We start from the raw sequence: 26,718 nt of genomic DNA on the forward strand, positions 1-26,718 counted from the left end.
AAGGAAGTACGTTGGATAAATACCCTTGGGATGATTTTCTGGGACGATCTCTATGGCGTATTTTTCCAGCAGGGTCTTTGCTTACTCCAATAGTATGCGCCCCTCTTCTGGTGTCATCTTTCTGTGTTTTGGCGGGCGGTTGGGAGGTTTTTGCAAATGTATGATGCAATAACCACCTGCTATGGTGGACAGCAACCACTTGTCTGGAGTTTTCCCCTCCCATGCGTGGGTGATGTGCGGGATGCAACCTACTACTGGAGTGGCATGGGAGGGCACCTTTTAGCGGTGCGTCATTGCTTGGGTGAGGTGGAGCCTCTCCCAGGTGATGTTCTGCCTCGTCCTCTGGATCTTTTATGTCCTCTCTGAAAATTAGAAGAGGAAGAATGTCCTTGTGAGTGGCCCCATGATGAAGACTGTCCGCTATGATTGTATCCGGAACAGCATTGTGTTCCCTGTCCCCGACACCTACTGGAGTTTGAGGAACCCAGTTGGATGTAGGGTTTGTTGGCCGAGGGATTTAAGAGTATCATACTCTTCCTTCGCGCTCTTGAGGGCATCTTTGACGGCCTTGCCGAAGAGGAGGTTAGGTTCCACCGGCATGTTAAGGAGGGTGGCCTGTGTCTCCAATTTAAAACCGGACTGTCTAAGCCAGGCATGGTGTTTGATAAGTGTGCCCTCTGCAATCATGCGGCTGCATTGTCTGTTGCATCAAGGTTGTTTTTAAGGATGCAGTTAGATAACTGCTTGCCTTCTGAGATGGTGCTTAGCAGTTGTTATTTTAGGGATTCTGGAACCGCTTCAACCTGGTGTTCAAACTCATCCCACTTATGGCAGCCATAACTAGCTCAGAGGGTAGAATTATTTGCAATTCTAGCCTGATATGCCGCTGAGGATGCAATCTTCCTTCCAAAAGTGTAGATTTTTAATACTTTCTTTATCTGGCGGGGATTCAGCCAATGCCAGAAGAGTGCCAGCCCTCTTCCTAGTATTGGTGACGACAGGTAAGTCAAGTTTGAGCGGACCCCTAATATACACGTAGTCTGTGGGCGCTGGCCTGAATCATTTTTCAATTCTAGGGTTAAACGCCCTTATGAGTTTAGGCGTAAGTAAGGAGGGCTGTATAAGTCTTTGTATGGACTGTAACAATGAAATAAACTGAGTGGCAGATTTTTTGTCACCAAGAATGTCCTCCACAAAGTCTTTGTCTCCTTGGGCCTCTTGGGTGTCAATACTGAAATGTTGGCCAGCTTTCAGCAGCAGTTTGTTGTATTGAAGCTGATTATCTGCAGGTGAATCTGCACAGGCTGGTCTTGGTGGTCAGGCGACTGGATAACAAATGTTGTCATCGTCGTAGTACTGGTTCTGACTGTAGTGATCTCCTTGGTCTCCCTGAGAGCCGGGGTTATACGACCCTGAGGGATCAATAGCATACATGTTCTGATAAATGGAGGCTGAGGGCCTAGGGCGGAAGTGGGTCAAGACATGATTTTTTGGCAGGGGGTTGATGTTTTGCAGCCCCTGAATAGGACCGTCTTTAAGGGACATACGATAATAATAATAATAATAATAATAATAATAAATAATAATAATAATAATTAGGCATTTATATAGCGCTACGAACCCTCAGGTATCTGAGCGCTGCTTATTATTACCCACAGTGTGTGGTGCTCATTTATCGACCTCGGAAGGATGAAACGCTGAGTTTGGCGCTGCCGGGATTCGAACCTGCGTCAGCAGGCTCTGCACTGATGTCAAAGCGAGCGCTCTACTCGCTGTGCCACTTGACCGGCTTTAATGGGTACATATACATGAAGTCAACAAAGCATGACATCCTTTTCATGCTTCACCTCCTCAGAGGTATCCTTCCTTTCCTCTCCTTCCCCCAGAAGCTCACTGTCTCTAGAGCCCTGGTTCCCTCGAAGCTGGACTACTGTAACAGCCTCTATCTGAATCTGCCTGCCTCTACTCTCCGCCCTTTGCAACTCATCCAGAACAGGACTGCGAGACTTGTCCTTGGCCTCAAGCCCAGGGACCGTATCTCTCCAGGACTGAAATCGCTACACTGGCTCCCAGTGGCTGTGAGGATTAAGTTCAAAACCCTCTGCATTGTTCACAAGGCCTTCTGGGGCCTCGGGCCAAAATACCTTCAACTCTCTCTTCCTAAATATCTTCCTTCTCGAGCTCTTCGCTCATCCACCTCCAACTCCCTCAGGGTCAGCCGCTTCTCCAAGCAACGAGTTGGGGGTAGATCTCTCTCCGCAGCAGGGGCCTCCCTCTGGAACAGCCTTCCTGCCTCCCTGAAACTTGAGGAGAACCATCTCCGGTTCTGGAAGCATCTCAAAACCTTCATCTTTGCCTCTGCATTCTCTCCCCCTCTCCCCTGTTAATATTACTGAAACTGCACTGAATCTGCAACGGGGCCACTTACCTATCCCGGTCCGCGGCCCTGCCACTCGCCCATGCACTGCCTCGCTGGCAACCCCTGCACTGTGGGACTGTCTCTGTATCCCTACAGCCCCTCCTCCTCAGCACTTGTCTGTGCTTATCCTGCACTTGCCAGCAGCTGGCCCTTATTATTTATCTTGTTCTACTAAACCTTTACTGCACTTCTCCTCTCCCTTTCCCCCTTGCACTTTTCCCTTCCCCTCCACCCTGCACTTGCGCGATCTGAATTACACCTGGCCTAGTAGGATCGTTGTCTGTCTCCCCTTCCCCCCCCTGCCACGTCGCGCCTTGAAACACTTGTGTATAGGCGCGTTAAAAATGCCTTATAATATCATATCATAATTTTGTTGAATTGTTCCGGGGTCCACTGATAAGAGGGTGGAAAACCTGAGGGGGGGAAAGATGAAATGGGAGGGTGTCTGCTCTTTGCCCATGCTGTAAGGCAGGAGGAACCCATATCCTGGGAGCCAGAGGTCTGGAGAGAGAAGGGCGTGGGGAATTCAGTTCTTTTCAGTGATTTTGTCTTCAAAAGGGTAGCAGAGACATGTTTTTTAAAAAGTTCCTGCATTTTTGTCATATGTTTGGGGGATGGTGGCGCGCCTTTTGCCATCTGTTTTCGGTGCGATAGGAAGGCTTTTTTATGCGCTGTGTCCGAACTGACTTTTTGAGGCCAGTTTTGGAGCACTGTCATGAGCCGAAGACGTAAGCGATGACCCAGAGGACATGGAAGATCTGGAGGCTTTTTCCACGGACACACAGGGTGGGCTTCGACGGACGACGATTTCGTCAAAGTCGGCCATGGGCTATGTGCTTGCTGTGTTTGGAAGTGTGTACGCTATGGCCGCCAGGTGTCGTCTCCGTCACAGAGCCGCAGGCCTGCTTAGTGGAGTTAGGGAGGCACATGGGGTCCCGACAAACCTAGGTCGCCTTCTGCGTCACTAGCGACACTGATACTGCCCTCGCTGGATTCCCCCATCACGTCTATGGAGGCTTCGGCCTGCATGGTGTGGACCGCCCAGCACTTGGTCTTTAAGAGTTTTCGGGCAAAAAAGCTTACAGGACTTGCAAAGATTTTTGGGGTGGTCTCTAGGGAGACAGTATTTGCACACTTGGTGCGTGTCCTTCCACAGGAACTTCCTGTGGTTGGTAGGGCAACATTTAAAAGGTGCATTTTCCATAATAAATGGAAAGGGCAGTTTGGTAACAAAAGGGAAAACGGGGTGGCAGAATATGCATTCTCTAAAAGGAGTAGCTATACAAGACCTCCCCCCGCTCTCCATACTGTAAGGGCCGGAGCACAAAGAGGCCCGTAAAGGCTGTGTCTGGTCACTGAGTCAGTCAGGCGTCGTCAATGATGAAGCTGTTCACCGAGGAGCAGTTGGATGCTGCTGCAGCAATAAGCAAACAGTAAAGTCTATGAATAAACTTTAACTAGTCAAAGGCATCAGCCTAGAAAGGAACTCCGCAATTTGCGACCGACTACGATCGCGGAAAGAAACAATCTGAGGGACCTCAACGCGTGAAGGACCGTGGGTACAGTACACATCACATTAGGGATAGTATTACTAACATGCCCTGTTGACGTCCGTTTTTGAGTTTCGAAAACAAATCTTGTGATACTCAGCGACTACCACTAGATGTCGGACTATGCAGAGCATGTGATCTAAGCAGATCCACAAGCCTCAGAAATGTAATAGTTTTGTTGAATAGATTAAGACCTAGCTACTTGATTTAGGGTAATAATCAATTGAAATGCATTTTTATTGCTGTAAAAACAGGACTACATATTATATGCTGTATTTGTACATGGCTTTCAGTGGGTGTATAGAACAGTGCATTGGTGCATTTTAGTGCAATGTGTGTACGAAACTTTTGTTGGTGGATTAAGGCTATACATGTCACATATTTCTGGGAATCACTCATCTTTTCAGCAAGTAAAAGAGCAAAGAAACAAAAACAGAGCTAAAGTGAACCAGTAGGAGACATCTTCATCAGAGCCAGATTCAGTTAGTGTGTCATAGTAAAACAGTGTTTTATATTTTAAAGGTTTAACCCAAATAAGGGAACTCAAGTCAAATCAAGTTGGTTCTGAGCAGCAGTCCAAAGTGAGACAGCTGCAAGCTAAAGTGGATTACATTTAGATTGCAGACTGGGAAATGTGATATTCCGTTTTGTCCATTACATCCAGTAGCACATCACACTTAAACAATGAATTTACATAAACGCTAGTGACACAGAGGCCTTATAAAAATCTAAGACTTTTTCTCGCTACATCAAATTATAGGTATGCCGCCTGTATGGCAGTGATGGATAATGAATAATTGAAATAACACTGGTGCATGCATTCTTTTATTTAAAAAAAAGTTTCAGAAATTGTTACCCTCATCTTGAGGATGGCAATAGACAAATTACACGAGCAGACCTTGCAGCTACTGTACTATTTTTGCAGAGAAGTGCCCCTATTCACCCTTGTCTACATTACATTTTAAAGTGGGTAAGAGGGGTGAAAATAAAGATGCCCACTACCTCCCCTTTTTGTAAGGCCCTATGCAGAAATGTTTCTTCTGAAACAAAGGGAGGCTCTTGCACTTACCTTTACTACAGGAGAAATAACTTTACAACCGTAAGGGGACCCTAAACAATCTACCTCCACCCTTTGGCTAAAAATAACACTTGGGGGTATTACATGGTGGTATTACACTTTGTGATTAGGTGGTACTACAGCTGACGCAATTCGCTTGGAAGACAATGGTAAATAAGAATGGCAATATAATAAAATAGTTTGGTCTGTGTTTTAGATTCGTCTACACTCTCAAAGTTCTCTTCCTTGCACTTGTTATTTAAGAATACAAAATCATATTCATAAAACTGAGGAATCAGGAATGAAACGTGGACACAACTTAGACATGTTTTTGGCTAAAGACTTTTATTAACTCAAAAGGGGGTGGGGAAATGCCTCTCTGTCCCTGCACTAGAGGCGTTTCCCTACCTAGAACCAAAACTAAGGATCTGTCGATGTCAGAATGTCCAACGTCCCGTGTCAAAAATACTATTCTGACCCTCACATTCTAATAAAATGAACTTTAAGGTAAAAGGGGAAATGTCTTTGGCCTTGAGTGATTGGTAAATGTTCAAAAGGAAAATGCACAACTCCAACACAAAAGTTCCAGAAGGATAGAGTTCCTTGTTCCAGAGGGTGATTCCCTGCCCCTGGATTTCTCCTCTCTCTGTAGGATTTTCAAAATATATCAGTTTCGTGGGTTTCTCTTACAACGCAACTGATCTTTAAACAACTTGGTTCTTTATCTGTTATCTTGCTAAGATACCTTGTGTACTCCCCTGTCAGGTTTTCCTTCTTCTTTTCTCTCTGTTTTACACAGCCTTTGGCTCGTCCTGACATATCCTTCTCAGGACCCTTGTTGTGGCCATGTATTTCTTATGTGCTGTTCACATTGTCCTTGCCTGGTGTTTTTCCCTACCAGGGCTTTCTTACTTACACGTATAATTGCCTGGTATATTCTCTTACCAGGGCTTTCTTGCAATTGCCGGGTATACTCTCCTGCCAGGATTTCTCTCAAACACACTTGCAAATTTACTTTCTTTGATTTACCATTCTGTCAGGATTTTTCTCATGTCGGCTTTGCACACACTTCCAACTGTGATGTCCTTCTGACTTTGCGGTATCTAATCCTGAAACTGCCTGGTATACTATCTTGCCAGTGTCTTTAACGTCTCTTCGGTTTTCCTGATTAACAAAATGCCTTTTAGCTTTATCACCCTTCAGTACATCGTTTGTTTGCTTAACGTTCATATGCATGCAGCTGTCACTTTCGAATACTTTGTTTGCTTTAATGTTTATTTGCATGTGGCATGGCTGCCTATACGATCCGGTGTCCCCGTTTCTCTTGTGTAGACTCACCGGTTCTGTTAGGCGTATTTTCTCCCTTCTGTGGCAAACCGGTAACAGGCGATCAGCATTTCTTTTTCTCTCACCGCCCTCGCTCTTCGGTTTCTCTGCCTGTTGTGGTCCGTGCTGGTGTTCTCTGCTCTACGCCTGGCTTCCCTCAGGTAAGTGGTGTCGCTTGGCATCTGCGAACGCCCAGGAGCCCTCGGCTAGCATCCGGCGTTCCCGCAGCCTCTATACTTTCGACGAAAGCCTTCTTGTGCCACCTCTTTGATCCAGAGGGCTCTACGGCAGTTCCTGCAGCCTCACAGTCTCTCGGTTCCAACCGAGAGAAAATGCATTCTCCTTCCAGCAACGGCACGCCTCATTCCGCTGCGGAAGCTCTTTACATTTCCTGACTTCAAGTATGTATGTTGTACAACTAGAGGGTGGCCTGCACTCTGGGTCTTTTCCACTCTGCATTACTCAACTCCTCTTTCTCATCTGAGTACCCCTATAGTTATGGGAATGGTAGTCCATTCCTGATGCTTTGCATACAAAGTCTGGGTAAGTGTTTGTTAAAGGTGGTAGAGTTTGGAAAAGTATTTCCTGAGACTTCCATTCAGTGTTTGATGAAAGATATGCCATGTTCTTCCTAAATGGATGAGGGGAGATGTAACAATATGCCATTAAGGCACTGAGTATGGATGGGGTATCCTCAAGTGAGGAAGGAGAATACCATGCCTTGTCCAATGGTGCCTTGCCACTCCCCCCTGGAGGTTGTCTCCCCCCACGTGATTTTCACTCATATAGCCGCCCCCAGGGTCAGGATAAGATAGCGGCTGCCGCCCCCTGGCCACATGGGGAGAGGTCCCCGCTGGGAAAGGAGTGATGACACTATCGGATTCATCACAAAACTTTTGGGATCAGCACAATTCTTTTTACAATTTTTAACTTTTAAACCATGTTTAATCAGGCAGTAGAATTCCAAAAGTGACGACTTTTTAAAACCAGTCAAGAAAATGGATCAGCGTATTCCTCACCCTAACGCACATTTTATTACATAAGCAAAACAAATGGGCAAGCCCGAATCTGCAATTGTCAACAAAGGGGCAGTATCGTCATTAATATAACTATTATGGTTAGACAGGTTAGCCTCTGCTTAACAGGTTTTAAACTGGGCAGCAGTCTGCTTTACATGTGAGTGAGTTAAACTACAAAGCTAATTTCAAAACAATGATCAACTGAGCACAATGCACACAGTTACTATGAATTGAACAGTTAAATATTCCCTATTTTTACATTTTTTTTTTTTTTTGGAACTGCTTCTTGTTATTCGCCATGACTATAATCTTCAAAGCAACTGACACATAAATGACTTACCATGACTGGTATCCACACTGGTATCTGACATAAGCAAGACATTGCATGACTGGAATTCATCTTCAAATGCCTTGAAAAAGGGAGGAAAGAAACTAGAGATTCAAAATATGTCTTATCTTCTGAATCGTTTACAAAGGACATTATTTGTGTATAGTGTCAACTTAAAGAAATAGACAAAGACCAATTTACCTAACAAGAAATTAGCTAGATAGATCTTTGCCGAAACGATTTTTGTATATTTTGCCATAAAATTAGGATGTCATTTTAGCAATTACCCCATAGGCAAAGAGCTTGGGGACACAGCTACAGGGGGATAAATCACCCCACTGAGGGGGCTATACCTTTTAGCATTGTGGAAAGAAGATCTGGGAGTCATTACTTATATGTAAGGTGAGAAATATTATGTCAGCCTTTCCACAAGTTGAAAAAAAGCAGGCAGTGATCCAAGATGGCCACCCAGGTAAGACCACTGTGAAGAGGTGCTCTCTATAACCCCACTAGCTCAGAAACCTGGATTAAACGCTGGAAATTCCCTCCCCGGGCAATCTTTGGCATACACTGTGTGTGGTGTCCGGTCAAAGGATCGACTGAAAAGGATCGAATGACAAAAGGGTCGAGTCAAAAGGACCGAAAATCAAAGGGTCGTTTTTTTTTTAAAATGTATATTTTTTTGGGGGATTTCGTATAGGTAAAAAAAAAGTGGTTTTTACACCAAAAACGGGAGTTTGGGGGGGGACCCCCCCAAAAAACAAAAAAAATCCGACCCTTTTTTTCAGTCCTTTTGACTCAACCCTTTCGTCATTCGATCCTTTGACCTATAACCATTGTGTGTAGAAGCAAGGGCCCCAACTATCCGACTCTGTGGCGGACTCAAAGTGCAACACCAGAAGCCGCGCATGCCTCCGAAGGGATCAAGTCGGCAGGGGGAGAAACAGCTGCTGCACTGAAACTACAGACCGCATGCACCCTGGGGCCAGGCCACACATAAACAGCAATAGAGGCTACCAGCCGAAGCTCAGGCACCAACTGAGACCCACGAAAAAGGACACCTGAAGCAGCAACGAGCACCCGAAGAGACAACACCACCCAACGGCACGGTGGCCAGGAGGAAACAGAAGATAAACATCTTTGATCATGGCAGCCCGGACATGCACGAGTTGCAGGGGAAAATCTGTGCCAGGCGATCATCAAAGGGGAGAGGAAAACCTCCCTTGATGACTCGGGCGAGCCACCCCAGTGTGGAAAACCAAGCAGACAACTTTTCTTCGGCAGGACCCAGTGAGTCGCTACCGCAACACCTACAGAGCAACAGAGGCAGAGGCGAATCCTGGCTTCCCAGAGCTGAAGCGGGAGACGACGGAAGCCGGACCAGCCCAGAGAGCAAGGACCTCTCCACAGGGGATCGAGCCGGGAGGCGGGAACACCAGGAAGACGAATGAGACAGCAAAAACAACAGTGAATCAGGAAAGCCACTAGCCCGCTCCCCCAACTACAGCACACCCCCCTGCAGGGGCACTGGGGTGAAAACAAATAAGGCCATAATCCCTGTAGAGGGGGCACGTACAGAACTACACCCTAAAACACTGCCTCCAGCTTATCCGCTAGCAGGAGAAACAAAAGATCAATACCAGGGGGCAATAATCTGTCTGGGCCCCCTAAAGAAGGCAAAAGAGGCCACGAGGGTAGAACCCCTTCTGGCCTCACTAGACTCATGGAGGAAAACAAACAGGAACAGGCTAGAGGACCCCAGCCTGAAGCACAAGCTCCCAATCGCCAATACTATGACAGAGGCGGGTAACAAGCTTACACTAGGGGCCCAGGCAGCGCACGACCAGCAGAGAGGCATGTGTTTAGAATACGGTCACTGCTGGCGAAGCCCTACAATTTCTGGCCTGGCCGCCCCATAGTACCGAAAGAAGGGAACTATAAACGAAACCCCGGCAGGGGCAGGGACCCATTTCCCTACCCCGGCTACCAATTACGCCCGAGTCAAGATGTCGAAAAACAGAAGGAAAGAATCCCAGACCCCTGCAAAAGGAAACAAAAAGACCCACGAGGGGGCTATAGAGAATGTGGAGTAAGAACGGGAAGCTCTGCCCGCCCCCGATCAGGAAGCAGAACGAGAAGAAGAGTAGACCCCCCAAGAGGGGACACAGGAGGAACGAGGGGTCACACAAATATTCCTTGAACAATGCTTTCCAAATTACAGGGAAAGGATGGCAAATACGATGGAAGTGCAATTAGACAAAATGAGAGAGGACTTGACGGGGACACTAAAGGAAGTGAATGTAGAACTGCAAAAGTTGGAAGCGAGAGTGGACACACATGAGAAAGCCCTACAGGAAATGGCCAATGACTCTCACAAAATGGAGGACATGATGGAACACTTAGCCAGGGCCACACACAACTTGGAGATCCAAACCGAGGACCTTGAAAATAGGTCAAAGTTTGCGAACATCAGAATCAAGGCAATTCCCAAGGCGGCAGGAGCGGCAGAGCTACAACAGACAGTTAAACAAATATTTGCAGACCTAATAGACGCAACGGACCTTGCCAAAATCTTGGTCGACAGGATCCATAGAGTGTGGCCAAAAACAAACGAACCCGGACAAAGACCAAGAGACCTCCTGGTAGCCATGCACGGGTACACCCAAAAAGAGAAGGTCCTAGCCGCTGCTAGACGAACAGATGATCTCAAATTTAGTGGCGCCACTATACAATTATTCCAAGACCTCTCCCAGATCACGCTCACAAAGAGAAGAACGATGAGCCCGATAGTGCTAGACGTAATGAAACGAGGCAACAAATACAAATGAACTTTCCCGTTCTGCCTCCTTTTCGAGTTCGATAGCAGGTAAAGGAGAATCACCTCGATAGAAGAGGGAGCAAACATCCTGGGCACAGAAGTGGAAGCAGCCTTCAGCGAGACTCGGGGCTCAATAAAGGACCAACCAAAAAGGAAGGCGTGGGAATGGCCAACCCAAGAGTCAAAGAGGAATGCAAGAAAAAAAGGGGGCCAAACGGCCCAAGACCGACATTAGAGAAACCTTCACAGGAACCTGAATCCCCAGAAAGGGGCTCTGATGCATAAATGCAAACCCGTGGGTATAAGGATGGAGTAAAAGCACACAGGGAGGGGGAACACAAAGCAAGGCAGTGGGGGAGGGAAAGAAGAGGGGGACTCTTGGTATCGACACACGGGTTGGGAAAGACCTGCAAAGGGAGCACTGGTGGAGGGGGGACTCAACCCCTGAAGAGGAGAATCGGGAGGGATAGAAGCCGGTTGAACCATGCCATTGAGGGAAGGAGGGGGCCAGGGGGAAAGGGGGAACCAGGTCCTGAACTAACCAAGCATGCCCGTCAAACAAAGCAAACACTCAGACCACCTGCAAGCAATGGCTAAGGAAAGGTCACTAAAAATCATCTCTCTGAACATTAAGGGACTAAATTTGCCCCTCAAAAGGAAAAAAACTAGAACATTTCTTGGCAAGGGAGAACCCAGACTTAATCACCCTATAGCAAACCCATATACAAGGGAAAGACAAACACAAGATAAGACTGCACGGATACAACCAACTCCAACAATCAAACAATCCAGAGAAGAAAGGGTGAACCCTAATTGCAGTGAAAAACAATCTAGACCACAGAATGATAGATTTGATTAGAGACACTAAAGGAAGGTTCATTGCAACAATCCTTGAGGGGAGGGGGGGAAACAATAACCCTGGCCTCCATCTATGCCCCCAATAGGGGACAGGACAGATTTATACAAATCGACACTACAAAGATTTTAAGGGTTTGCTATGGGGAAAATAATACTCACAGGCGACTTCAATCTAGCATGGGATCCGGAGAGGGACAGGAGCGCTAGAATATCTTACTCCCACAATAAACTCTTGAAAGTACTATGGGAAAAAAATTACAATCTATCATTGGTAGACACCTGTAGGGAAAAGAGAGGAGATACCAGAGGCTATACCTTCTACTCCCATGTACACAGGTCAGTGTCAGAATAGACATCTGGGTTTCTAGATCCCTTGTTGGGCTAGTGACGGAAATAGAGGTGAGAGCTATCACCCTATCAGACCACGTCCCTATTTCGCTGACAATTAAAAAACCACTAAACACCTCAGGGCTCTGGAGATGGAAATACCCAGCACACATCTTTAAAGACGAGACAATGAAGGGAGAACTAAGGGATGGGATAGAGAACTTCTTCCAAACAAATGAAAGCCAGGAAGTAAACACATTCATGATGATATGGGACGCTTTGAAGGCCACTGTACAAGGGAAAATAATAGCGATAAAGGCCCGTAGGGACAGAGAACCTAGACTCCTAGATGGGGACCTGGAGGCCAAGTTGAAGATAATCATGCTTAAGATGGCAGCGGGGCCCACAGGGGAGACAAGGAGGGAGTACAGGGCAATCAGAGGCCAACTCGAAACCTTACAAACAAGTAGAGCAGAGCGATCCCTCATGCATCTCAGACAAAAATACTATATTACAGCGAATAAAACAGACAGGCTCCTAGCAAGGATTCCGAGGAAAGAGGAGAAAGAAAGGACTATTCTAAAGATCAGGACGGCAGGGGGGGAAGTGAGCTCAGATCAAACCTCCATCAAGAGGCAATTCATGAAATTCTACGCAAATCTATACAAAACGGATGACCCAAAGAAACGGGGCCAAGTAGAATACCTGGAAAAATGCAGCTTGCCAAGAATAACAGCCCTAGATAGGGCAGACTTAGAGAAAGAAATAACCAGGGAGGAAGTCCACAGAGCCATCACCTCACTCCCCGCCAATAAAGCCCTGGGTCCCGATGGCTTCACATCTGACTTTTATAAAACATACAAGGAGGACCTAGCTCCTCAACTGGCCTCCCTGTTCAACACGTTCAGGGTGGGAGGAAGTACATCACCCTCAATGGAAGAAGTGCAAGTAGATTTTCTACCCAAACCAGGGAAGGACCAGACATTATGCAGCTCATACAGGGCAATAGTGCTCATTAACATAGACGCCAAGATCTTCACTAAAATCCTAGCATAAATCGCCTAGAACTTCTTCTCCCCAAACTCATAGACCCAGATCAGTTAGGCTTAATATGAGGCAGACAGACGCATGGTAACACCAGGAGAATCGCCCACATCATGGAAAAAGTCAACAAAACACGCACACCGGTGGTCGCACTGGATGAGAAAAAAGCCTTTGACAGGCTAGAGTGGCAATTTCTCTACCTCACCAAGTACAAAATGGGATTTGGAGAGGTCTTTATGTTCAAAAGAGCTGCCAACTACCAAAACCCCTCCCTACTCATAAATGAGGACCTGTCCGACCCGGTGGCGGTTTCAAGAGGAACAAAACAGGGCTAACCCCTAACCCCGCTTTTATATGCCATCCACCTAGAAATTCTCCTGAGCATAATAAGAACCACAAAGGAAATAGAGGGGCACCCTTTTAGGGGGAGAGACCTTAAGGTAGCAGCCTTCACTGATGACATGCTCTTAACAATAACCAACCCAGGGGACTCCCTACAGGCAATAGACAGGGTGCTGGCCGAGTTTGGTGAGGTTGCTGGCCTAATGATAAATAGAAACAAATCCGAGATACAGAACCTGTACACACCTAGGGAGAGAGAGCTGAAATCCAGATTTATATACTCATGGGTCCCCAACAGGATAAAATACTTGGGAATTTATATCACCAAATCCCTAGACCAACTATTCTCAGCCGATTACCCCCCTCTACTGGAATCCATTAAGAATACGCTGCACAACTGGGTCTCCTGACCATCTCTTGGATGGGCAGAATCAATGCCTTGAAAATGGTACTCCAACCAAAAATGCTATATGTGTTCATGGCAATTCTCGCAAAAATCCCTATGTCATACTTCTGGGCATTACGCTAACACGCAAAGGCCTTCATCTGGAAACGTAAGAAACCAAGAATCTCAAACACGTTGATGTCATTGCCCAGGAACAGAGAGGTATGGGGGAGCCCAACCTCAAAGCCTACTACCATGAAGCACAGATCAAAGTCATAAGTGACTGGTCAAGGGACCACCAAGACAAAAAGTGGAGAGACATTGACAGAACAGTGGTGAGAACACACCTGGAGAAAGTCCTATGGCTACCGAGGGAAGAAAGAACCTGTAATATGTATTGCAGTGAAATCGAATCCCTGGTAGGGGACACATGGTTGTTTGCAGAAGTGGGAGTTGGATCCTGGTCCTCCGCTGGCTTCTTCCCATTGAAGCCAAATTTTCTTGCAAGTTTGCAAGCAAAGCATTCCAATACATCACAATGTACTCTGCTAAAAAGTATTCATGACCCTGCACCACAGGGTGCAAAGGACATTGCTGCTCTGAGCAGGACTGTTTCCATTTATATGGTTACAAAATCAACAAAAGCATTGCAAAAGTTAGTTTTGGATTTTGTATAGGCATTTGCCACACATCAGTTATTGACAACATTTCATATTAGAGGTATTACTATCACAGAGCAGCGAATACCAAATCTTCACACCATTGCCAGGTTTTCGGTAGTTAGAGCTCCAGGATGGTCGAGGGTGATGTCCCTGGCCTTGGGCACCTGTCTTCCATGTGGGTTGACTGTCCCTGAGCCCAGCGGCAGTCCCAGGGAGCCCCGGTAGGCCCCAGTCCTTTCCCAGAGGGAAAAGCTGTAACGCAGGCCAGCCATAACTTCAGGATCGTTGGGGGCGATGTCCCTGGCCTTGGGCGGCTGTCTCCGATGTGGGTCGACCATCCCCAAGTGCAGCGGCAGTCCTAGGGAGCCCCAGCAGCGCTCCCCTCCTTTACCGGAGGGAGAAGGTTTAAGCTACTTACTGGTAGCTCTTGTTCTCCAGCATGGATCTGCATGGATTCACAGGTTCATGAATATTCCCCGTTGTCAGGCTGGGAATCCTCGGTAAAAAAAAAAACAGTTTCACTTTCACTTAAAAACTGTATTTCTACTCTGAACCAATCACTGTCCTCTGGGTCATACTGCCCCCATCCAATGACAGTCTTCTCCCTAAGCCCCTCCTCTGGCAGCCATCTTCAGATTTAGTAAGCACGTAAAGTGACAGTATGACCAAGAAGAGCCGCAGAGGGGTCGGAGGGAGGGTTCGCATGTGAATCTATGCCAGACCCATGCTGGAGAACAATAGTTACAGGTAAGTAACTTAAACCTTCTCCAACATGGGGTCTGGCATAGTTTCATATGCTCATGAATAACGAATACATAGCAGTACAATAATACACAACCACAGGAGGTGGGAAGGCTCAACAGAAGCAATTAACATTTACCTCTTGAATATGCTCACCACATGCAAACAGGTTGTGTAGCACTGCTTGGCTGACTCTGGACTCCTCCCTGGAATCCCTGTCGATGCAGTAGAACTTTGTGAAGGTGTGCGTGTACCTCCACGTAGCAGCCCTGCAGATGACCAGCAGGGGCACACCAGACAGAAACGCTGTCGTTGCAGTGATTGCTCTAGTGGAGTGGGCTCTCAGAAGGCCGGGTAGTGGTCGGTTCGCCAACGATGGCAGTGTATGATGCAGCCGGAAAGCCACCTTGAAATGGAAGCCTTGGACAAGGCCTTCCCATGGTTCACAGGACCATAGTTCACAAACAGCTGTGAAGACTTCCAAAAATCCTTTGTGCATGCAACGTAGAACTTCAGGGAACAAGCAATGTCCAGCGAGTGCAAGGTCTGACAGAGACAAAGGTTTCAGGAAAAAAACAGGTAACACCAAAGGCTTGTTGAGATGGAATTCTGATGGAACCTTCGGCATGAAAGAGGGGTGCGTCAACAGCACCACCCTTGATTTGTGGAAAGTCAGGTACTGTTGCTTGCAGGATAGGCCCTGGACCTCACCTACCCTTCTGGCAGGAGGGATGGCCACAATGAAAGCCATTTTCCACGAGAGGAACTTGAGAGGAGCCTGATGCAAAGATTCAAAAGGCACCCCCATGAGCCGCCAGGGCAGGAGCCTTCACCGGCGGGAAAGATCTGAAAAGTCCTTTAAGAACCTACTTTACGAGTCGGTGGGACCAAAGTGAAGATCTTCCTGGTGACCTGGTGTAGCGGGAGATAACCGCCAGATTAAGGCAGATGAATTACTTTGCATTAAGGCGCTATATAAATAACACATCATTATCATTACCTTGATGGAGGCGTGCTTTGGCCAAGGATAGCAAGTACGGAAGGATTTGCAGGGCCGTGACCATCAGAGTGGTAATCTTCTGTGATCGGCACCATGCAGCAAAACGCTTCCACTTGTGACCGTAGTACTTCAAGGTCGATGACGCCCTGGACTTGGTGAGGACTTCCATATACGATCCAAACTTAGACAAGCATACCCTCCAAATTCTAGGGCTGCAGGACCCAGGCCCTCCGGTTCAGCGATCCTGGGTCATGATGAAGCATTGTGCTCCTTCTCTGGTGAGAAGATCCGGGACTACTGGCAGCTTGACTAGAGGCGACGCTAAGAGACTGAGAAATTAAAAGTTACTCACTGTAGTGACTAACAGTCCTTAGTCCCCTTTCCTCCATACTGCATGGGCGATTCCAACTGATGTAGCCCCAGGGTGGACAGGAGAACCTCCCTAAGCAAATAGGTTCCTGATAACCACATGTCCGAAAGCTGCATCAGATCTAGAGCCGGCATCCAAACAGTAATGCTTGCAGAAAGCCGAGGGAGTGGTCCATGTGGCCACCCTGCTTATGACTTGCCAAGGGACATGACGCTGGAATGCGATGGCCATTGCCTTGCCCCTGACTGCGTGGGCGTGCATGTTTGCCGGTAGAGGCTTGTGCTGCCCCTCGTATGCTTCTTTGATGGCCGAGACCATCCATCGGTATATGGAGGCATTGGAGGCCTGATAGCCTGGTCTTGCACCTCCAAAAGTGACAAATAGGGCGTCTGACTTGTGGAAGCCGTTGGTCCTGTCCAGGTAGAATTTCAGGGCACGCTTGACATCCAGGCAGTGCAGAACTCTCTTGTGTCTCATCATTAGGATCGGCAAACAACGTAGGGAGCACTATTTCCTCGTTTAAATGGAAGGCAGATGGCACCTTAGGCAGAAATGCTGGGTGTGTCCACAGGACTACTTTGTCCCTGTGAAAGGTAGTATATGGTTCTTAGGCGACCAGCGCCTGGATTTCGCGGACTCTCCGAGCCGAGGTGAGGCCGACTAGTAAGGCCGTCTTAATGGTGACCAGCCTGATGTCCGCAGATGCCACTGGCTCAAACTGTTTGTGCGCCAGGGCTCCCAAGACTATGGGCATCATTACAACCCTGGCGTTGGACCATGGTGCTATTAGCACCATGGTCCATGCCGGATTCCGCCATAGTGGATGGCAGATTTACCGCCCCATTCCAAGGTTGGCGGGGCGGTAAATCCCCATTCACCATGGCCCCTTCCCCATTCCCATTTTTGGCCCATAGGGCTCAATGGGAATGGGGAAGGCGCTAATTACGGCACCGTAAATTACGGTGCCGTAATTAGCACCAAGGTCCCTTAGCGGGTTGGACTTTAACGCCTGCAAAAAGCAGGCGTTAAAGTGTGAATCGGGCGTTAAGGGTTTAACGGCGCCGCAGCCTTTTACGACGCCGTTAACCCCTTAACGCCAGGGTTGTAATGAGGCCCTATGTTAAGATCCCACACGGGGTGTGGTGTCCTGATGGGCGGGTAGAGCTTTGCGGGACCCGTCAAATGTTTCTTGACAATCGGATTGGAGGAGGAGAAGACCCCCTCCTCCGAGTTCCTGTAAGCCCTGATGGCTGCGAGGTAAGTGCGGCAGGTGTCAACCTGCATGCCTGAGTGGGCGAGGTGCTCCGAGAAGGAGAGTACTTCGTCCAAAGTACATGCCAGGAGGTCTATTTCCTTGGAATTTGCCCAGTGGCAGAACCTTGTCCATTTACTTTTATACTGGGCTCTGGTAGACTTGCTCCTTGCTCCCTGTATGATCTCAAGATTAGCCTGGGAGAGGCTGAGGTGCCTTAGAGTTACCTGCTCAGGAACCACGCTGTGAGGGCCAGCTTCTGTGGTGCAGGGTGGATGACCCTGCCCCCGCTGCTGCGCCAGAAGACGTGCTGGGCCCGTCGGAAGGTGAATCTGTGGCATCTCCGAGAGGCTGAGCAGCTCCGAGAACCATGGTCTGGCTGGCCACCAAGGAGCTATTAGAATATGTTGATCTTGCAAATCACTCTGCGAGTCAGCAGAGTGGGCGGAATGGCTTACGCTGAATCTGAAATGCATCGGCCAGGGAGCCGGGGGCCCCGTCCCTGCCAGGAGGCAAACTGAGGGCACTTCTTGTTGTGCCAGGTGGCAAAGAGATCCACTTGGGGGAGACACCATCTGCTGAAGATCTCCTGAAGAGTGAGGTTGTTTAGCTGCCACTCGTAATTCGCTCCCAGCCTGCTGAGCCTGTCCGCCTCCAGGTTGGATTCCCCTAGAAGGTGGACTGCCGTGAGGTAAATGTTGTTGTCCAGGGCCCATTCCTGCATGCCGATTGCCAGTCGGCACAGCGGGGAGGATCTGGTGCCTCCTTGCTTGTTGACACAGTACATGCTTGTGGAGTTTTCTGTCTGGATGAGGATAACCTTGCTCTCGATCAGTGGAAGGAACGCCCTGATCGCTAGCCAGATGGCATTCAGTTCCACCCAATTGATGTGGTACTCCTGCTCCTGCTGGGTCCAGGTGCCATGGAGAGAGCGATTGTCCAGGGTGCCCCCCCCATCTCTCTCTCTCGAGAAGAGTCAGTGGTAATGGTGACCTACGGGGGGGGAGGTAGCAGTCCATGGAACACCATGTGAGGTCCGGGTGGAGAGATGGCCAGTAGGACCTCTGCCAAGAGACCCAGGAGGTGCTGGTACCACCAGGCTGAGGTCACTTCTCGGCTGAGGAAGTGAGTAATGGTCCTCTTGAGTGCTGTGATCTTGTCCTCCGACGGAAAAACCTTCTCGGAGCATGTGTCCAATATGAGTCCCAAGAAGGTCAGAGTCTGCGTGGGCTGCAACTGCGACTTCTTGAGATTGAGCGAAAAGCCCAGATCATGCAGTGTGTTCATAAGAGCATGGGAAGTCGTTGAGGTATGGGTAGACGTGGAGGCCCTGAGCCCCGAGGAGGGCAGCCACTGTATTCATAAATCTGGTAAAGACCCTGGGGGCCGAGTTGAGGCCAAAAGGAAGCATCTCGTATTGGAAATGGAAGCCCATGATCCTGTCGTAGAAAGGAACGATGGGGCTGCCAAATCGGGACGTGTAGGTACACGTCCTTCAGATCCAGGGAGCACATCCAGTCTCCCTTGAACGATGTCTCTGCTATAAAATCTGGCATAACCATCTTGAATTTTTGTAGAGGTAGGGAGAGGTTGAGGGTGGAAAGGTCCAGCACAATTTTCAGGCCCGCCGAGTTCTTTTTCTGAATGGCGAAAAATCCTGGAGTAAAAGCCCAAGCCTTGCTGGGAGGCTGGGACTTCCTCCTCTGCCTGGATCTCGACGAGTGACCGGATTTCTGCCAAAACAGTTGCTGTCCCAACCTGTGGGAGTGGAGGGGAGGAGGGAGGAGAAGCTGGGATGGGTAGGTGACACCCCATGGATACTACGGAGAGGATCTAGGGGTCAGTGAAATTCTGGCACCAGAAATGTACATGGAGAGCAAGCCTGCCCCCCACTGGAGACATGTGGACCCAGAAGGGCGTGTCATGCGTTCTTTCCCTCTGAGGCTGCTGCGGAGGAGGGGGACTGGAAAAAGCCCTTACTCCCCACCCCCTTTATGTTGCTTGCGCCGATGTTGAGTCGGCGAGTGGTCTGGCTGCCTGGACCTCCCTTCTTAGAAGCCGCGGAACCCTCCAAATTTACGCCTTTTGTCGGAGCGCTGTTGTGACTGAGTGTAGGATTTGGGAATGGTGTTTGTCAGCATGGATAAAGACTTGACTGTTTGTGAGCTGTTTTTCTTCTTGTCCAGCTCCTCGTCCGTGGTGGAGTGGAAGAGGTCACCCCCCTTGAACGGCAGGTCTAATATGCGTTACTGGACGTCTGGGTTGAATTTAGTCGCACAGAGCCAGGCTGTTCTTCTCATGTCCGTGGCGATGCAGATGGCACGGCCAGAGGTGTCAATGTGGGCCACGGTGGACTCCATGATGTCCTGTGCCACCATCTTGGCCTTAGTCAGTCCCGCCTTGAAACGTGATTGGCTCTGGGAGGAAATCAGCAATTTCCCGCCATAACCACTGGTTAACAGCCGCCAGCATGGCATCGGCATTGATTTGACGAAGATGCAAAGATGCGTTGGAATACAGCTTCTTCCCATACGCCTCCAAGATCATCTTCTCCTTGCTTAGCAGAGCCGCAGAGGAGGAGGCTGAGGACGACTGAGGCTTGGAGTATAGTGATGCTGCGGCGATCACTGAGGAGTGTGGCTGAGGATGGGTCGATAGCAAGAGTGTATCCCCCTCCATCTGCCTGTACTTGGGATCCAGGCGTCGAATGACCGGCTGGACCTAGTGGGGCTTGAGCCAACCCTTCTTGGCCAAGGCGACTACATCTGTTTGCATTGGGATTCCCGTTTTATCAGAGGGACGTAGCGTGAGGACTTCTGTGAGGACCCCTCTGCTAGTTGCTCAACCTCGGGGGGAGGAAGGCCCAGGTACTCTGCCAGCCCTGCAAGACGTTTGTGGAAGGCCTTGGCTGATGTTGGTGTACTGCTCCTCATCTGTGTCCACCGGGGGGTCAGGAGGATCCTGCACCAGTGGAGGAGTAATGGGAGCCAGAGGCTGAGGTACGGTGACCGGAGCCGAAGGATGTGGCGGAGGCTGGTAGAGAACCGCCAGTACAATCGGTTGGGGGGCCGGAGCATGTGGCAGAAGCTGTGCTGGGGCCAGAGGCGCTGGCAGTGGGGCCTGCGGAGCCGGAAGCATTGGAGGGAGCACGTCCCTGATGGCATCTCTGAGGATGAACCCTATCCGAGCAGATTTCAAAAGCCTGAGGTACCTTTCAAAGAACCTGTCCTCACAGGCTGGAGGGGTGGTAGGTGATATTGATGGGCGAGCGGGAGGCTGCTGGAGCTGCTGCATACCCTGCTAATATGGACGCAGTGGGAACCTGCCCTGCGCAAAAGAAGGATAGGCTGTAGGCCACGTACCTGGTTGACACCAGTCCCACCTTGACACTCGTTCCTCGACCTGCTCTCTTTCCTGGGACGGCGTCGGACGGGTCCTGCTGTCTGGCACGAAGGCCATCTTGTCGAGCTGCATTCAACGTGCCTGCGTCATGTTGCACGGCTCACTGGCCCCAGCCTCGTCCAGGACTCTTGAGTGTTGATCATGAGGCCTACCCTGCTCCTCAGGCCGAGGCCTGGTAGGTGTTAAACCCTCGGGCGGGAGGCCGGTAGAGCTGCATATAGGCGCCCCCTCTGACATATTGCCAGTACTAGGCCTTGGCCCCTCAGACGTATTGTGGATAGTAGGGCGTGGCCCCTCGGATGAAGAGCCGGTAACAGAACCTTCCGGTCCCTCAAAACTGTCACCGGGAGGATCAACTGATCCCTCAGCCTATAGTCCGGTAGCCTTGGTGCACGTGCTGGTACGAGAACCAGAGCGGTCCCTCCCGCACAGGCAAGTCCTTGGGAAGGAGTCTCCGTTGTGGGGTGCGATGGAGAAGAGAGGCCAACCCACCACCATTAAAACCAACATGTTTTCATCATGGTTAACTCGGAATTTGTGTTGAATCACCGTACATCGTTAAAAATGCAAAGCCTAAGACGATCTTCAGAACTTTGTACAAATATTCAAATTCACAAATCTAAAACTAAGCTGTGCAAATTCCGCAATAATGACTAGAAAGTGCAAATCAAAATTGAGTTATCGCAATACCAATCAGGTTGGGATTCTATCATAATATCCAATAATTGGGAGTGGAAATGCAATCAGCGATTTTTTAGAGAATAAAATAGTTATCGCAAATTTCCATCATAAAGTGCATTAAGATAAGAGGTAGAAAGGTCAGTTTAACATCCATCTAAACAGAAAATTCAATGCAATATAGAGAGGTGCAGTTCAAAGGAACAGGTCCAATTGCCAATTCCCACAAATATGGATCATTTGATTACCCAACAATCAATTTAGTATCAATGTAAACTGTAAGTTCAGTGCAATATAAAAATGTGCATTTCGAAAATAAAGTCAGGTCGACAGTTCACAGGAACAGAATCATTTTCACACCCAGCATAACATTCACTCAAGCAACGATTACACTCAGACATCAATTCAGATTCAATTATTCTCAACAGTTCAACAAGTGCAAAAAATAGAGGTCTAAATTCTCCTATCATCGTTCTACCCCAGAGAAACTCTCCTGCATCCTCAAATTCAAAGTTTACAAATCTGGCTAGGAGATTTGTTCTTACAACTCTGAAATGGGGACATTCAAGTACCAGATGTTTCAATGTCTCATTAGTTGCTACACAGTTAGAAAATCTACAACATACATCGGGTTTAAAACCTTTTACATTTCCCCAGCAACTCACCCTCTCCCGGGTGTGAATTTGATTAAGTTTAAAGCGAAGATATACCGCTCAAGTAGAGTTACAGGGAAATGAGATTTGATAGGGGGAAGTGATGCTCCCTTTTCTTCTGGCATTTTGCAGACTCCTTATAAGTCTTGTATTTGTTGAATCCTTCCATAGTATCAATCCAATCTTTTTCATACAGCTTCTTTTAAACAAATGCAGGCCAGATGCATAAGTCATCCTGCGTCACTCCTAGGTCCTCCAATAACACCTGCATTCTTCTGCAATGTATTATAAGTGACCTAGGTCCTTTGCCCAGGAGCATATCATGAAAATCTTGGTATAATTAATTCCTTGGTGGATTAAGTATTTTTGAAAAATTGCACAATGCTCTCCATTCCAATCTGCATGCCAAAGATATTAAGCTAAATTTGTGACAAAGTATTTGATTTGGAATGGAAAGTGCAAGGTGTACTGTAGACTTCATTAGTTTACCCTGAAGGGTATTAAGAATTGATATTAAATTAAATAAGGACATATCTAAACTATATAATAGGACCGGTTCAACTTTTATGGTGAGAAATTCAATTAGCAGGACCATAGACAATGTACAGAATTTTGCAAAAATAACCTTCATTTGAGAGAGCAAAGGATGGGATTTATCATTAAGATATTCCGACCACTTCTTAACAGATGATTCATTGCTTAATGGATATCCTAGATAGATAATGTTGGATGGTTGTTCAATGTGTGCTCCATTAATCATCCATCTATGGAATTTCAGCTTCCTACCAGAAGAAAAGACCATTAACTTCGTTTTCACTGGATTAGGTCGGAGATTATGAAGTTTCACAAAGTTCTCAAAAATATGCTGTTTTTTTTGCAGCCCATAAGGGGTTAGATCAAGTTAAATGATGTAATCTACAAAAACAATCCAGTGCAGCTGCATAGCCACTAATTTAACCGCAAATATATTCAGGTCTATCCAGTGCTCATCCAGATCACATAAATAAAGGTTAAATAATGTGGCCGCTAAATTACAACTCTGTTTTAGTCCAATATAGGTCAGAATGGATTCCGTTGTAGCACCTTCTCTTGTAATTCAAACTCTGTATGAGGTGTCAGTATGGAGCATAGAGATCCAAAAAAATCAGAGCAGAAGGGATCCCCAATGTAGTCATTTTATTCCATAGTAAATTCCTAATGACTGTATCAAATGCAGCTGTCATATCTATTAGTGCCATATACCCCGGAGTAGAGTCCTTGTTTTTAGTCTGCGCCTGTACATGTGCAATTACAGTGGCATTCAATACTGTACTCATGCCTTTACGAAAGCCAACCAAATAAATCTTGTGCGCTGCAATTAAGTTTTCCAACTCATATAATAATAGAATAGAAAATAATTTCTGCTGCAGCGTCTGTAAAGGCAATGGGTGATAATTGTCCTGGGAAGAATGATCCCCCTTTTAATAGATGTGAACTATAATTGAAGTAACCAAAGTGCCCGGAAAAGAAAAGGTCTTAAGGATAAGGTCAAATTTAGATTTCAAAATAGTGGCCCATAAAAAAAGGGTCTGCTTTGTAAACACAAGGCAGAATGCCATCCGGACCGGCTGCTCTAGAAGGGTTAAGTCTCCCAATTGCCAACACAAATTCCTGAATGGTCTAGTCAAATTGCAGCTCCCCATTTTTAGTCAAGTATGCATAACTCATTTCTTTAAAGTTATGTGGAAGTAGAAATGTACTTTTAATGTGGGCCTTCCATACATCTGCCGAGATTGTATAAGCAGAGTCCTGTTCAAATTGAGAGTCAGATCTTTTGATTAATGGCCATATCGATCTAGTGTCCTGTTAGGCAGAATCCTGTGCAGTGCCCTTAGGGATCACTACACACAATTAAGACTACAGGTAGTGATATGATACAAGTTTTACCTTTGGTACAAGCCTGTACTACTATGTCATAGTGGTAGCAGTGGCGGAGCAGCCAGGCTTATCTCAAGAGTATATGAGCAGTAGCAGAGATTACACAAAGGGACCACAATTACTGTGACTAAAGCAAACACTGACTCAAGGTTTCAGGTAGTAAAATATAATTACATTTATTTTTAAACCATTCGTTATAAACACAACATTTCTATTAAACTTCAATAAAAACCACACGTTAAATATACTACAACTAACCAGTTCACTTTGTACAGTAAGTCTCAAGGTAAGTTCCCTGTGTTGGAATGAACCGGTGTTAGGCACAAAAACACGTTACCGTGGATATGATTGCGATCACTTTTTGACAGTTCGGTCTACTAAACAAACACACATCCGTGACATGAAATGCTACCGGGGCAAAAACACACTTAGCACCTGAGATACCCAGAGGGAGTTGGAGGCAAAAATCACAGGCAATATTTTGGTTAGGCAGGCAGAATCAAGCAACATTCAGAGACAGGAGTTCAAAAGTCAAAGGGTCGGAGCCAGGGTCGAAAGACACCGGGTCAGTTGCCCAAGATCACACGGTCTAACAGTTCGCGATTCAGCAGAGCCAAAAGTACTTCGATATTGTCAATGTTCGGAAGCAAAAGTTATAAGAAGGAGGGAAGACAAGGTCAAGCCTTGGAAATGAAGAAAAAGGTATTCACCCAGTTTCCTCAACAGAACACAGTACCTTGTTCCAACAGTGCAGCTGGTGCCCTGGCAGTTGTTCCTGTTGGTTTCCTGCAGACCCACGATTCCTGGAGCTTCGTCGAGAAGGGAGGGGGTCTGCACCACACAGGGATGAGGCCGGCAGCAGCGACACGGAATAAAAGGTGCGCTCCTTAAAAACAGGAGAGGCTCTTCAGGTGGCTATCTGGACCACTACAGCAGTGTGCAGCGATTTCGACCACGGAAGAGGATCCTCTGGCTGTAGAAGATGAGCTGGTTATCCCCACCAAGCTCAAGGGAAGAAGACTCCGGACTGGATTTTCTCTGAGTCGTTGAAGGGCAGATAGCTCAGGACAGCAGCAGGGCTTCACCGGGACGGGGTAGTTGCAGCAGCCGTCGTTCTCCCCGCTTCTCTTCTGTTCCTTGTAGTTCCAGTGGCGACTCTCTGACTTCTAGCCCAAGAGGCCTGCCTTTTATGCGAAAAACCCCCATTCACGCAGCCTGGCTTTCAATCACCCAGCAGGGGGGTTGTCCAGCCCGGACAACTACCCTGGCCAATCATGACAAAGTGCGACTTGGGTTTCCTAGGATACCCTGTGCAGGGGGTGACTACACCCCTCCCTCGCATTCAGCCCACCTAGATACCCAGGCGCCTTGAGGGGGGCTTCTGGGCAGAAGCCCGCCAAAAGACAGTGAACAAAGAAGGCGAACCTAGTTTGCCGCGCAAAGTAAAACACAAGAAGGACTTTAACAAAAAGAAATGGTGAATAAACCCAAACGGAGCCAAAAGAAAGACGATTTGGTCAAGCGGGTTTATGTTCGAGGCTAATATAATAGCCAAGAACAGTACCACGTTTATCTAATATAATTGCGGTAGAAAAGTTAGGGTAGATACCACTGCCACCAGCCAAGTCTAAATGTTAAAAGAGCGAAACAATGCTCTAGGAGGTACAGATAAAAAGGGATACGAGTTAACCCTTTCTGGTACTCCATGGAAGATGGGGTGTACTGGATCTGTGGTAGATTGACTAAGTAAAGTTAATGGTAACTTTACCCTTTTCTGGGGGACAGTAGTCGCCTCAGAAATGGAGTCGAGGGAAGTCTCAAAGACAACCCTGTGCCACGGCACTGAAGGTGCTGTGTGACACACACAAAGAAGGGGGCTATTGAAGTGGTGTACTTCAGAGTCCACAATCACAAAAACAGATGGAAACACATAGCAAAACACAGGTAAGAAAGAGTGAGGGAAAAGCTCTCACTCTTACCAGGTGGAAAAAAATAAACTCCAGAAGTCCAGCAAAGCTGCTGGGGGACACACTAGGTGAGGGACATTAGCCATAAATGAGAATTCTCCCTAACACGTCCTGCTGACACATTTTGGTTAATTTTTTTTTAACTTTATTTGTGTTTGTTCCAAATGGAACTATACAAAGCTCTTGATCATATGACTATCAAATCTTAAGTTTCCTCAGCCTAACATTTTCAATGTTTCTTAATCTTCACCGGGGCAATTTGCCATGTTGTTCTGTCGCCACCGATTAGTCTGTGCCACCATTGGTTGGTGTCGAAAGGTCCATTTGCCCGGAGTGGATCGAGGTAGGCTGATCTTATCTTTTGGTTCTTTGGGCAGGTCATTAGTATATAACGTATAGTTTCCTTTTCTGCTCCACAAAAACGGCATTCACATGTGTCTGAGATACCTCTGATGTAACGGATCTCGTTGGTTTCAATTAGGTTTAGTTTTATCTTGAGCGCAAGTAATTCCGGGATGGTCTATTAGGAATTTTTTAATGTACCTTTGCAGTTCGTTTACTTTGCACAGAGTCTGTGGAAGGTGAGCTAGGAGTTTGTTGTCT

The 26,718-nt window shown here is 47.5% G+C and overlaps 1 protein-coding gene across 3 annotated transcripts in view; it reads right to left on the reverse strand.

Moving 5' to 3' along the window:
* LOC138489062 (protein mono-ADP-ribosyltransferase PARP9-like) overlaps positions 1 to 26,718 on the reverse strand; it is a 994,505-nt gene that overhangs the window by 629,002 nt on the left and 338,785 nt on the right. For all 3 annotated transcript variants that reach the window (XM_069616626.1, XM_069616625.1, XM_069616624.1), the window contains exon 5: positions 7,712 to 7,781. In XM_069616626.1, the coding sequence (XP_069472727.1) occupies positions 7,712 to 7,781 (70 nt within the window). The remainder of the gene's footprint in view (positions 1 to 7,711; positions 7,782 to 26,718) is intronic.

This window comes from Ambystoma mexicanum, chromosome 9 (genome assembly GCF_040938575.1).
Source record: "Ambystoma mexicanum isolate Mex_15411 chromosome 9, UKY_AmexF1_1, whole genome shotgun sequence".
Classification (NCBI taxonomy): Eukaryota; Metazoa; Chordata; class Amphibia; order Caudata; family Ambystomatidae; genus Ambystoma; species Ambystoma mexicanum.